Genomic DNA, 14612 nt, shown 5'->3' on the forward strand with positions numbered 1-14612 from the left:
TAGGACCAGTTAATGCTTTCGCATTAAAAAGTACACAAATTAGTCTCCACAGACCGGCCACTCACGAAGCCATGCTGTACGGGTGCAAGTTTCTGACGAAAATAAATAAATTAAAAAAAAGCCTCGGAAAAGCCACAAAGTTATGGACTTCAACAGCGCCATTCAAAACAGAATCGGCAGTCCCGGTGTCTCGGTGCACCGATGGTAACTTATCCCCTCCCTTGGAGTTATGCACCAATGGCAAATTATCCTCTCCCCCACATGCGTTCTGGAATGCGGGCCGTCTACAACGTTGGGTTAGAATTTGGCGTCTCTTTGGTGCATTGGAACACGACAAGGGGCACGTCAATCAACAGGCTACAGAGAATGGATAGAGAAACCCGCGATGACAAGGCAGCCAAGCGCACGCTTTGGTTGGTTAACGTAAAGGGAAACAAAAGCATGTGGGTGCATTTTAAAAGGTAAACCAGCGCACGAGGTGTGCAAAGAGACCTGTAGCTCTCAAATTTTGAAAAGCATCCCCCTGGCAAGCACAGTCGGATATTTGTAGGTCGCGCTTCCGTCGTGCGTCGCATTGCGTCCTTTCAAACGTTAGTGTTTGTGGGTAGACGCAACAGACGCATGTTTACGCCCATGGATCGCGCCCGATGGGACACTAGGAGGCCGCTTCCCGTTAGCAGTAAATGGTTGCGTCTCGTAGACGCTAGCAGAGGTACCTCTTTTGTGGTCACGTCCCGAGGATGCTACAGCGCCCCCTGGCCGAGGGAAACAGGCCTATGCGGAAAACAAGTTACTGGTTGCGGTGACGTCAGTGACGTCGAGTTCTGATTGGCTTTGATTGGAAGGATAGTGGTTAGACCTCAATGCTAGGTAACTTGAGGTTTACCCACTATTTTTTCAATCAGCCAATAAGAGCTCGTCATTCTGACATCATTACAACCTTTGTGCAAAGAGAAGGCAAACTTGAGCTCCGCAGAGGAAACGCAGGACAAGCTCCTCCCCATAGTCCTCCACTGTTTCGACTTTAACAGAGCGAATGCTGGAGGGGAGTTGTGCAGAGGAGGACATCACCAAACACGCTGCGAGCAGACAGTTTTGTGAGAGTGGCTTGCAATGCGTTTTTTAAGCTGTAAAAAACTATGGTAAAGTATTGCCGAGCTGTAAATTCTCCCTGCCACGCTCTTGACTTAGCTCTCTTCCATTGGTAACGTGACAGCGAGAATCTTTTCTGTGCCGACTTTGAAGGAGATGGTTTTGTCTGCAGCAGTTGAACAGGGTTACCCCACTGCCGTCTGCCTTCATTGGAAGAGAACGAAAGAGGGCAAGGAGGAAATCTCGGAGTGTAGCGCATGCTTCATGAAAAACACCCCTCCATCTCGGAGAGCTCAAGTGTATGTTAGGGGTGTCCAAGTTAGGGAGGTTTCATATAAACAATGATCATTATGATTTCAACAAGAAATAACAAGAAGGACAAAGAGACAGAGCTGACTGTCTTTAGTTGGAAACAGTCCTGTCTGCCCGTCTTTGTCTTTTCCACTCCCACAAGCACCACAAATCCACTCAGCGGTGATGATAGCCCACAGGAGTTCTTTTATTTCATTTGCGTGCTAAGTGCTTTTCTCGTTGGCAGAGGATTTGCATAGATGACTGAGAAATACGTCGATGAACACATGTACCAACATTACTCCCTGGACAAAAAAGTGCTCCATATAAAACAGAGAAAGAGGTGTAAGAACATCACTATAATGGGCAGTATTTTTTTTAACTCCTCACAAGAATTGTACAGAGCATGGGCAACGTCGTTCCAAGCGTAGCACTCGGGCAACTGGTGACATTAAGGACGGACAATAACAATAAAAATAAAACCTAAAAATATCTAGATTTCTCGCATACGGGCACACAAATAAAGTCATGCTCTCATAAAAATAAGAATAACAGCAATGCCACAAACACAGTTTCATGGGAGCTAAAGGAACACTCCTGCGTCTGCTGGGACATATCAATAAATCAACCTTCACATAGACTGCTAAACTAGGTGCGAACGATTTAGAGCTATTAGGGGAATCCAATTGCAAACATTTTCTTACATATATTTTGGATGAGATTTCACTGATAATTTTAATTTTGTAAAAAATGCATGCTATGAAATTTACGTAAAATTATGCTATCTTTGAGCAGTGGCTTACAAAGTGCCACAAGCTAGGTTACAACAAACACAAAGAAGAAGAAAAAACTTCATCTACAGAATCTCAAAATGAAAGTGAAAAAGAAAACAAAAATGCCACAAATTTCATTGGCTCAGTTAAGCATAACAGATTTGTTAAATATTAACAACATGATGGATTGATAGAAAATCTCCAAGCCTTTGTAAACAGCTTGTCATTAAAATAATACATGCATCAGAACTTGACTGAGTAATTCAGACCTCTCAACATCCACACTGACCTACAACTTCTTAGAAGTTGTAGCGAGTCTAATAATATGACTGTACCAATGAGTAATGCAGGTGTTCTTCACGAAGCAACAGGGTTCCACCTAGCATGTTATACATTTTTGATCGGACCTTATGGGCAGGGGAATGTGCAAAGCTAGACTCAGCTGTATACAGTTGTCAATGCAGTAAGATTGAGGTAGCTTTGCATAAACATCTATGAAAGTGTGCCTAGTCCAAACCAGTTCTATGAGACTTAAGTGTTGGGCACAATGTTGTCACAGCTCCTTCTGAACTGCAAATTATTTTTACAAACTTCCCCTTTTCAATATTAGTCTGTTTAAAAACGTCCCTCAAATTAGAATGGCATGTTGTTCATGCGAGTGCTAGAATTACTTGAATTAAGGGTTTGAACTTATAAACAAAGGACATGCACAAAGCGTTGCCCTTGATCCAATTCACATTACATTAGTATTTCTTAAAATACACATTCCATCTCATATACATCTTTTACACTGTATAAAACTACATTCACTCTTTACTCTCAAAAACTACACAATCGCACAGTATTGCAAGGTTTTGGTGACGACTACCAGTGACAACCTGGTCCCCCCCAGTAAGAAAAGGTTCAACTTCCAACACACTGCACTTCCTTTGATATACTGAAAGTCGCCCAGAATATTAAGTGATTGACTCCAAGATCTTCTGGCCAATGGCAGCAGCTAGAGGCGGGGGCACGGCATTCCCGACCTGGAATGGGCACACGGCAGAAAATCATAACAAATACATAAATATAAAAACAACATTCAAAGAGTGAATTCTAATTAAAAGTCAAGAATGAGGTCATAACTAGACTATGATGCCTTATCAGCAAAAAAAAACACATAGAACTAGCAGCCATGGGCGGCATTGGTTTATGTGGCTAGCTAGTGATCGGTAGAGCATGCACATAAATGTTTTGTTTAACACTCATTTGTGTGCGCGAAGACAAGGCACCCCCGAACAAGTGGCACTTCCTTCCTCATCTCGCATCATAAGTGGTGATGAAACGAGTGCCACAGAATACAAAATACAAATACTATTCACTCTCCTGATCCTCAGTTGTATTGCAAGGAAAGATAGACACCTCTATAGGACGGCAAAGAGAATGCTGAATCGGGCTAATGGACATGTGCAACACCTTGTACCCCAGTACTATTATAGGTTTTTGGGGGTGGCCATAGCAATCGTCAAATAGAAGGATGCACAATTTTTTTTTCAAGACTATGTAGAACGAGGTTTCAGGCTTATACTCTGTGCTGCCCTACAACCAAGATTCCTACAATGATGTTACACCCGCCATGAAGTTTTCTACCTGACCCAACACCGACGCCGCAAATGCAGCTGGGGAGTTCCTACAATGGCCATCGCCGTAAAACGCCACATCTCTCACACACACCTGTTTGTATCTGTCTACCGTAGACCCAAACAATGCAAATGCATCCGGGAAGCCTTGCAACCTGGCACACTCTCGTGGTGTGAGCACTCGGTTCTGCGACGGGTGGATGTTGGCATTCTGAAACATAGGTCCGACAGTTAAAGGGTAAATCCGCTTTTTTTTTTTCTGATTTTGAGATTGGGGCAGTTTTGAAATGCCATAACCGTAACAGTCGACATTCTCGAATTCCAAGGTATAAGTTTTTGTTTTGTCGTAAGCAAAGTTTTGCCGTAAGCAAAGTTGTTTTGCCGGAAGCCCCTAAAGCAAAGTTTTTGCTTCGGGGGCTTACGGCAAAAAAAGAAACTGCCGGCTTGAAAGGAATGGCAACATTGGTACTTGGCTGCCATAGCAATGGGCACGGTCATGTGATGTCATGTTCATACCGGAGAACATTCGGCGTGCTCAGTTGCATAAGTATTTCCGAAGAGGACAAGTTGCTCCTAATTTACTGTTTGTTTTACATATTGCCGCGCGCAAGGCTGAGAAAGCAACGCTCGGTCACGGTCCTCCAGAAAGTTCCCGTTTATTCATGTACCGCACGTAACTTCTATCATTTATCCCTGCTTTTGTTTTCTAGAAAGTGCGTGTTCATTCTCGCCCCGATCACGCGACGCTCGAACCGCTTTCGCCGAATCTTCGAGATAGCGGCGCGCTCTAGATAAGAGGCCGCCCGCGACCTTGTCGAGTCAGTCTCGCCCCGGCGCTCGATCCTGCGGTTTCGCCGACATCGACGCCCGCGACGCTCTGCTGTTTTCTTTTGTACCCTTTTATTTTTGGCACAAGTTCGCCGCATTAAACCTTTATTTCTTCCTGTTTATCTATTGTTTTTTTGGTTACCACCCGTGACATTTTGGTGGAGGTGCGGGGTACCGCATGCCCCTCCAAGGGCCCGCAGTGCAAGTCCGATTCCCGACTCGGTGAGAAGACCACTCTCCGCGGAACCTGAAACTCGGACCAGCCGCCACATCAAGGGAGAGGATCCTGAGTACGGTTTGCTGTTGGACAACCCAAGCCGAAGAAGACGACGATGGCCAACCAATCGCAAGCCCCCGCCGCTCCTCCCGTCGTCTACACGCCCGTCGCACCGCGGACGGCTGCCCCCTTCTTCGGTGAACTCTACGAAGACGTCGAAGACCGGATCGACCAGTATGAACGCGTTGCCCGCCACAATGGCTGGACCGACGAGCAGCGCCTGCACAACGTCTACTTTTCGCTTGAGGGGACCGCCAAGCACTGGTACGAGAACCATGCATGAGTCCTCTTTGACGTCGTGTGATATTTTCAAGACCGATCTGAAGGCTACGTTCGTCAACCACCACCGCCGAGAGAGAGCCTCAGTCGCCCTCAGTCGCCGAGATTGTCCGGGAAGAACTTCAGCAGGCGCTGCAGCCAGAAGTTCTCGCCAGCGCCACTCCTGAACCACCGAAGCTGAGCTACGCCGCAGCTACCCGACGACCACCGCCCCCTGCTCACCCGTATACGGCGCCACCTCGACGTGAACCTCTAGCGCCGCAGTATTCACGACGCCATGAAGATCGGGCGTACGTCCGCCCAGAACAAGCTGCTCCACGAAAGACCGACGTGTGGAGGACGGCCGATCGACGCCCGTTGTGCTACCACTGCGGGGAGGCCGACCATATCTACCGTCGTTGTCCCTACCGGCAAATGGGCCTGCGTGGGTTCCACCCGAACGACCCACGCCCGAGGTACGGCGAACGCCCTCACGACATCGAGGAGTACCTCCGACGTTCGCCCTCCCCAGTGTCGTCTCTCCGCCGTGAAGCCCGCTCCCCATCGCCACGACGTTCAGCCTCCCCAGCGCCACGATCCCGCCGAGAGAGCCTGTCTCCCCTGCGTCGTCGGGAAAACTGAGTGCGGCAACGCCTGGAGGTGACGTTGCCGAAAACGACGGAAGCAAACAGCCTCCAAGAACGCCGGAGCGCTCCCACTCTCTCGACGGCCCGCATTGCACCGACGCGCCTGCAACGGTGTCCAACAACCTAAACGTTGTTATCGATGGCCAAAACGCATCGGCACTCGTTGACACCGGGGCAGACTACTCAGTATTGAGTGGGAGGCTCTCTCGCCACCTTCGAAAAGTCACGACGCCGTGGGATGGACCGCAGATACGAACCGCCGGAGGACACCTCATCACGCCTGTCGGAAGGTGCACCGCTCGCGTCGAAATTCACGGCGAGACGTGTCCTGTGAAATTCGTCATTCTACAAGACTGTTCCAGAGACGTCATTCTCGGCATGGACTTTTTGTGTGAATACGGCGCCGTCATCGACCTTGGAGAAAACAGATTGACGCTGCGGACACCTGTTCCGCCTTCAGAGAAACTCCAAACTGCGTCAACCGCCGTCCGAGTCGCTGCCGACCACGTGAATCTGCCGCCGCGATCAAGTGTTGTCGTACCTGTCGTGACCGATGCAGCTACCCGTAGCGAAGTTCTTCTGGAAGGTAACCTCCAGTTGCTCCTGGGAAGAGGAATAGGCGTCGCACGAGGAGTAGCTGAACTTCAGGATGGCTGCACTGTGGTCCTCGTGACGAACTTCCGGAATGAAACGCAACACCTCACAAAAGGTGCAGCCGTTGGCCACGTCGAGGATCTCCGAAACTCCGCCGAAATCGCCGCCATTACTGATGAATCCTCGCCACCTCAGCAAGACGGTACGTCGCCAGCGCAACTCGACATCGACCCTAAGCTTCCGGACCCGAAACGACGGCAGCTGATTAACCTCCTCGCCGAATACCGTGACTGCTTTGCGACGTCGTCGAAGGTACGCCAAACAGCCGTTGCGAAGCACCGCATCATTACTGAGGACGACGCGCGGCCTGTGCATCGATCACCGTACAGAGTCTCCGTTAAAGAAAGGGAGGTGATCCAGGAGCAAGCTCAAGAGATGCTGAACGACGACATAATCCAACCATCAAGCAGTCCGTGGGCCTCTCCAGTCGTACTGGTTAAGAAGAAGGACGGAACGCTTCGGTTCTGCGTGGACTACCGGCAGCTGAACGCGGTGACGAAGAAAGACGTCTACCCACTCCCCCGAATCGACGACACGTTAGACCGGCTGCGCCACTCTCGATACTTCTCATCGATGGACCTGAAGAGCGGCTACTGGCAGATCGAAGTCGACGAACGGGACCGAGAGAAGACAGCTTTCGTCACGCCGGATGGGCTGTACGAGTTCAAGGTAATGCCCTTCGGACTATGTACGGCGCCAGCAACTTTCCAGCGTGTTATGGACACCGTACTGGCAGGACTGAAGTGGCAGAGCTGTCTGGTCTACCTCGATGACGTCGTGGTGTTTTCCAGCGACTTCGACGAGCACTTGCGACGACTCCGAGCTGTTCTTCAAGCCATACGGACCGCTGGACTCACCCTCAAGCCGTCAAAGTGTCGGTTCGCCTATGACGAACTGAAGTGTCTAGGTCACGTGGTTAGCAACGAAGGCGTACGCCCAGACCCTGAGAAGTCTCGCGCCGTCGCGTCATTTCCAGTGCCGACAGACAAAAAGGCCGTGCGAAGATTCCTTGGACTTTGCGCCTACTATCGTCGCTTCGTTCGGGATTTCGCACGGATTTCCGCACCGCTCACAAACCTCACGAAGGACGCCGAGAGGTTCGAATGGGCCGAGAAACAACAGCGGGCATTCGACGAGCTGAAGCGACGACTCCAGACGCCTCCGGTTCTTGGACATTTCGATCAGGATGCGGACACCGAGATTCACACTGACGCAAGTAACGCAGGACTTGGCGCGGTACTAGTTCAAGTACAAGAAGGCACCGAACGAGTCATCGCCTACGCAAGTCGTACACTGTCCAAGGCAGAAAGAAATTACTCCACGACTGAGAAAGAATGCCTTGCGGTCGTCTGGGCAATCACGAAGTTTCGTCCGTACTTGTACGGAAGCCCGTTCCGCGTAGTCACGGACCACCACTCGCTCTGCTGGCTTGCGAACCTCAAGGACCCGTCAGGACGCCTCGCTTGGTGGAGCCTCCGGCTACAAGAGTTCAACATGACTGTGGTTTACAAGTCAGGACACAAGCACAGCGACGCTGACTGCCTGTCCAGGGCCCCTGTCGAAACACCTTCCGGCAGCAGCGACGACGATGATGACGAGTGCTTTCTAGGGGCAGTGAACACCGATGACATGGCACGACGTCAACGAGACGATCCGGAGCTGCGAGCCTTAATCGAGCACCTGGAAGGGCGCGGCGGTACCGTACCCCGTGTTTTCTCACGAGCCGTGCCGACCTTCACCATTCGACAAGGTGTACTCTACAAAGAGAACTTCGGGAACAACAACTCGCCGTGGCTGCTGGTAATCCCGACCGACCTTCGAGGGGAGATCTTTCAAGCATGTCACGACGACCCGACGTCCGGACACCTTGGATACAGCCGGACACTGGCCCGTATTCGTGAAAAGTATTACTGGCCCAAGCTCCCCAAGACCGTCCACCTGTACACACGATCATGCCACGAGTGCCAGCGACGCAAGAAACCTCCGACGAGGCCGGCCTGACTCCTGCAGCCTATTTCTCCTCCAACTGCACCCTTCCAGCAGATCGGAATGGATCTACTTGGTCCTTTTCCGCCTTCGACGTCGGGGAACCGCTGGATCATCGTCGCCACAGATTATCTCACGCGGTACGCCGAAACGAAAGCTCTTCCTTCGGGGACTGCTGTGGAAGTTGCCAAGTTTTTCATTGAGTCCATCGTCCTCCGGCACGGCGCTCCAGAAGTTCTGATTACAGATCGCGGATCATCGTTCATGGCACAACTGACCCAAGAAATCTTCCGACTCAGTCACACCAGCCATCGTCGTACAACTGCGTACCACCCGCAGACCAACGGGCTGACGGAGCGACTCAACAAGACAATCGCCGATATGATCTCTATGTACGTCGACGTAGAGCACAAGACGTGGGACGAGGTGCTGCCCTACGTCACGTTCGCCTACAATACGGCGGTTCAAGAGACCACTGGATTCACCCCTTTCCAGCTGGTACATGGTCGGAAGGTAACGACCATGCTGGACGCCATGCTGCCCCATGAGCCATCTGACAACGAGAGCGACGACGCCCAGGCGGTTGCTCAACGCGCCGAAGAAGTTCGCCAGCTCGCCCGACTCCTGATTCAAGACCAGCAACGCGTCGACGCCGGCCGCTACAACCTTCGTCGCACGGACGTCCACTTCCAGCCCGGAGATAGGGTGTGGGTATGGACGCCCATCCGTCGCCGCGGCCTCAGTGAGAAACTGCTGAAACGGTACTTTGGAACATACAAGGTACTTCGTCGCCTCGGCCAGCTGAACTACGAGGTGATGCCCGACGGAACACGAACATCGTCACGCCGCCCACCACGACCTGAGGTCGTCCACGTCGTGCGCCTGAAGCCGTACTACGCTCGATAGGACTGTGGACCTTTTGTGCTCCAAAAGACTCTTTAGTTTATCGTTCTTTTTTATTTTGATTTGTTTTACACTGCATTGGGGCGATGCACTTTTAAAGGGGGGAGTAATGCCGCGCGCAAGGCTGAGAAAGCAACGCTCGGTCACGGTCCTCCAGAAAGTTCCCGTTTATTCATGTACCGCACGTAACTTCTATCATTTATCCCTGTTTTTGTTTTCTAGAAAGTGCGTGTTCATTCTCGTCCCGATCACGCGACGCTCGAACCGCTTTCGCCGAATCTTCGAGATAGCGGCGCACTCTAGATAAGACGCCGCCCGCGACCTTGTCGAGTCAGTCTCGCCCCGGCGCTCGATCCTGCGGTTTCGCCGACATCGACGCCCGCGACGCTCTGCTGTTTTCTTTTGTACCCTTTTATTTTTGGCACAAGTTCGCCGCATTAAACCTTTATTTCTTCCTGTTTATCTATTGTTTTTTTGGTTACCACCCGTGACAATATACAGTGTGGACCGCATATAACGTATGTCGCGGGAGCTGCGAAAATCCGCACTATAAGCGGTACCGCGCTATAACCAAAACATCAATTTTTCAGGCCAAAATGCATGCCATCAGACAACTTACCTTTGTAAAAGAATTTATTTTATGTTAGATGAAAAATAAAGCTTAGTTTGAGGAAAGTCTTTATTTCACCAGACTAGTCTCTCTCCAGTGTGTCACACATTTTGAAAGAAATGAGCGACTTTTGCCTGGCGCAGCCTTTTAACGGCGTCGCGGGTTGCGGACGGACGTTGCGAGCGTTCAGGATTGCTAACCCTAATCACTTTTCTCTGGCGATGAAAACGCGTGAAAATTCGCATCCTTTATACGGTACGTGCCAGTAATACCTTCAACTTGAGCACAGGCATGAAATGCTCCAAATAAGAAATCCGGGCGATGTTCGAAAAAACAAATGCTTAGAAAGCACCACTGCAGTCGAAGTAAACAAACACGACGACACGGGCGTTTCTGCCGTCTTGAGAGTGCCGCCACAACATCGCCGCACGAGTAGGTGGATCTTCCCTTCTAGTACGTGCTGGGTGATCATAGCGACACACAACGAAAATTCACAGTCAAGGATAGCGTTTTTGCGCGGAACGATGAGCTTCTACCACCGCCGTCTACGTCGACGATCAAAACCGACGCCATGTTTGCGGATAGAAGCAGCCGGCCGGCCGGCCCGCGACCGGCATGCAACGCGCGCGAACACTTCTCCTTAGGGTGACCGCCCGTCCCGCGACTCCCGGGACTGTCCCGCAATGAGGGCTCGTGTCCCATGTCCCGCAAAAAATTTCCAAATCTTCAAAATGTCCCGTATTCCATACTGTAGTAAAATTCACCCTGCAGCTCATGGTGCTGCCGAACAACGGGCACGGGGAAGCGCGGAGGTCGTTGGTAATCGTGTAAATCGCAATGGTACGCCATTTTCTATCCAAGCATTGCGGGAAGCGACCGACGTTCTGGCAGGAGCTCTGACGCGCATGCTGCATTGTGCCTCTCCCCCTAGCAACAAAATATTGTTAAAAATAATAGCTCGCTAAAAGTATTAATATAAAATATGGTAATTATTTTTCAAATCACTGTTTCAATGCGAAAGGGTTGCTGTGGATCTTTTTTTAGTGAAGACAGTCCCACAAGGCAAAAAGTCTGCAACTCACGATGGTCGAAAAAGAACATGATGCTAAAAATTTGTGTAGGACCATGAACAATAAAAGTAAGCGCTGACAGAAAACAATACTATCAAAAAGATTTACTATATTATTTCCATTTGATGCATTGAGTTCTGCTAGAGTCGATTTTTATGTTTTCAACTTCGACACATTTAATAACACATTTGGCATAAAAAGTTATATCCCTGGGAGTGAAAATTATGTGACCTCATTGCTGCAATACAATTAACAGGTGTATAAACAGCACAGGATATTAAATCCGTTCACATAGCCTTGGTTTGTGGTGTGCGCGTTAAAAAATTTCCTCTACCAAGGCATCCTGGAACCCGAACAGATAGAACTGTGTTAATAAATTTCCTGACAAAGGGTGGAAAGAGGGGTGGGGGGGGGGGGGGGGCTTTGTGTCCTGTATTTCGTTAGCAGTAAGGTGGTCACCCTACTTCTCCTCGACCTGCGATTGGTCTGTCGTTGCGGTTGTTTCCAACGTTTCCAACGCAGCGGAGGGACGCACGCACGTGAACGACACGTGCATGCGTCCCTCCGTCGCTATGGCAACTGAACCCTCTCTCTTCGCTTCTCCCCGCTTCTTCGAGCAACCTCCTTGCCCCGCGAGTGCCGCTTGCGGCTCGCGCCGTTATCTAGTGTCGCACAGGGAAGCGTGCTCTCTGCGTCGGTCAGCCGGCGCGGTCGCCGGGCTGTTCCGAAAACCGCACTATAACCGGTATTTCCCTTCGCGCGCCTGCATTTTAAGCGGTATGTAATTACGTGGAGTTCTATGGGAGGCAAACCCGTGGTTTAAAAAAGCCGCGTTATACCCGGTCCTGCACTATAAGTCCTGCACGTTGTAAGTGGTCCATACTGTATACGGTATCCGTAATAGACACCAATGCGCATTTATAAAGCCGACGACTGAAAAACGAGTCGGACCACGCCGAATTAAAAATAAAAGTTCATTGTTGGCTCAGTGTGGGCTGTGTGACTGCTCATGAACAAGAAAATTGTAGGCCATGTGCTTTTAGAAAGTGGATTAAGAAGTTAAAACTGCCGCGTCGAACAACTGAGCAGCACTGTGCCAACTAATTATGTCATGCAAGATTCACACACTTCGCAACCATTCGCACAAAGGTGTTCTGGAGTTCTCCGAAATATGTGCGGGACACATTCTTAGATTAGGCCAATTTCTTTGTTGGAAAATGTACAACGAACCCTGCGGCATGTCGCGCGGAGTGCTCACATACCGTCCACCTGGTGGAACAGTATGTGGACGGCACACATACAGCGAACACAGAGCATCATCCTTCAATCTCTCATCGTTTGCCGAGAAACCAGCAGCAGCCAACAACCCTAAATCCCGTTTGCATATTCTAGACTGACTAAAAAGCACAGGGGCGGAGCTTCGATGTGGTGCTTGGAGTCCATGGCAGTTTAAAGTCCATCTGGCGAACGGCATTGTAGGAAGCAACAGCGCAAAGGACGAGGACAGAACAGGGAGATGCACAAAAGAGACAAACAGAGGGTACTGACTTACCGTAAAACACCAGGGGAGCGCCCATCACACTTTCACTAAAAACTGGATTAATCTAGACGGGTGCTTGTCCGGTCAAATCAAGCACTTAATATATATATATATATACATATATTTTTTTTAATTACGTAGAGGGGTGCCTTTAGGCATCCCTTACGTAATCAAGTGCTTAATATATAATTTGCAGAATTCAGAAGTTTTGAACACGTTAATAGTGGGCGCTTCAGCGGTATTTTACGGTACAAATCAGGCACTATATTCATCTTTTACCTCTTTGCGAGGAATGGGTAGGATTAGCCACAGAAAAGAACAACACCCGTGAAATCATCACATAATGAATCACCAGCGGCATACCAACTTGTTTTTGAGTGGGGGGCAAACCAGACCCTCGGGCCGGTGGACAGTACCCTTGGTATCCCCTGGGCGCCGCCGGCCAGTGTTTGCCCTGCTCAGTGTCGGCTGTTTTAGTATTATGTTGCAATAAAACAGTTTCTGCACAAATCTTGAAAGCGAAGCAAAAAATAAATTTTCCGACATTCTACTTTTATTTGTCATTCACTTCTACGAGAGAGATTCCGACGCGCATCTACTAGTGCATAACCGGAATCGGTGAAAAATGCCTGGACTGTCACCTTCTCCGCCGAAACCACGGTGACCAGGGTGCTCTTCCAGTCGTCCCAGTGTGGGCGACGGTAAGCTTGCTCGATGTCTGCGTGGGGCCTCGCATTTTGCCGTTCGTCCCTGTGCACCAAGCGCCAGGGGATCAACGTTCGGTGCTGCAGCATTGCCTCACGCCTGCATGCCTTGCCCGCCGCGCAGGGGCAGACGCCGCTGACGCCCCGTCCAAAGCTGTGATACACCCTGGCAAGAACAAGATGGCCGCCAGGCATGAGTCGCTCGGCCTCGAAAGGTGTCTTGCCAAGGCTGGCATAGCGAATCCCACTTCACACGTTGCTTGGGGCCAACACTGTGAAAGTGTTTAGCCAAGGCTGGCATTCTGGTGTCTAATTTTGGGGAACAAACAATGCTTGGCTCATTTTGAATAGAGGAACAAGAAAAAAGAAATGCTTTGATTCCACCCCCATTGGGATGCATGAAAGTGGACGTACAACACTTCTTCCGGAGGAGTTGTCTCTTCGGTATTTTATGATAGATCTGAGGAGCAATAGAATTTATTGTTTTGTGATACTTGAACAATTCTATCACTTCCACATTACACTGATTAATCAATCGACTTAAGGTCACCTATTACATACTTGTAAAAAATTCTTTATTGGTGCATCTTTAGTGTTCCGTAGTTTTATTAATGTATAGCATATGGAATAAAATGGCCATGTTCCCATATTTTTTCTAAGGTGCCAAGACCTTTGAACGGTTTGAAATTGGCACCATGAAGACACAGTATTTTGTATTTATTTTTGTCGGCACTTCACTGATTTGTGGATGGCTCAATTATTTTATCGACAATCCTCACAATCCTTATGTCACTGTGCTACCACCACGTAATGTAGACTTCCAAAGCTCTTGGTTGGAATAAGCTGGTCAGTAACGACAATGATAACATATCATTGGCAATTGGTAGCAAGCTCCCGACCTCGATTAGCCCCGAGAGCGAACACAAGCGTCGCTGCAGTCGCCGCGCCCTGATTCGGCGAGGTGTACCGTGACGTCAGGGCGATGACTCCGCTCCGCGATCTTGGATCGGCTCGCTTCCCAGCACCGGTTTCCTGGTTTGGCGTTGTGTGCCGCAAGCTCTTCGAGGAGCTGGGCTTCGTTTACCCGGTGTACAGGACGTTGAGTTAGGCCGATATTGACGTGCTTCTGTACATTTTATAAGCGTGCTCGTCCCTTTTACCTTTAAAATTGGGTTACAAATCCCGAACGCTATCGGAGGGGGCAATTCCGCCGATGAACCTCCCCGTCCGTCCACACGACTCAAGGCAATTTTGCGAGGGATCGGTGAAGCGGTGGCGCAAGTGTTTCAGACGCTGGAATTCTGTTCCTTGCATGTTCATGATTTAGAACGATATTACATCCCGCTTTCAAGGCATTTGA

At 49.8% G+C, this 14612-nt stretch overlaps 1 protein-coding gene across 1 annotated transcript in view; it reads right to left on the reverse strand.

The window, feature by feature from the left end:
* Positions 1-1555: 1555 nt before the first annotated feature.
* LOC8053542 (DNA (cytosine-5)-methyltransferase 1) overlaps positions 1556-14612 on the reverse strand; it is a 78765-nt gene continuing 65708 nt past the window's right edge. Inside the window, exons 34-36 of the mRNA XM_040214003.3 lie at positions 13190-13418; positions 3870-3986; positions 1556-3181 (exon numbers count right to left, since the gene is read on the reverse strand). Of these exons, the coding sequence (XP_040069937.1) occupies positions 3113-3181; positions 3870-3986; positions 13190-13418 (415 nt within the window). The 3' untranslated portion in view covers positions 1556-3112. The remainder of the gene's footprint in view (positions 3182-3869; positions 3987-13189; positions 13419-14612) is intronic.

The sequence above is a fragment of the Ixodes scapularis genome, unplaced genomic scaffold (assembly GCF_016920785.2).
Source record: "Ixodes scapularis isolate PalLabHiFi unplaced genomic scaffold, ASM1692078v2 PGA_scaffold2__306_contigs__length_199485367, whole genome shotgun sequence".
In the NCBI taxonomy this organism is placed as follows: domain Eukaryota; kingdom Metazoa; phylum Arthropoda; class Arachnida; order Ixodida; family Ixodidae; genus Ixodes; species Ixodes scapularis.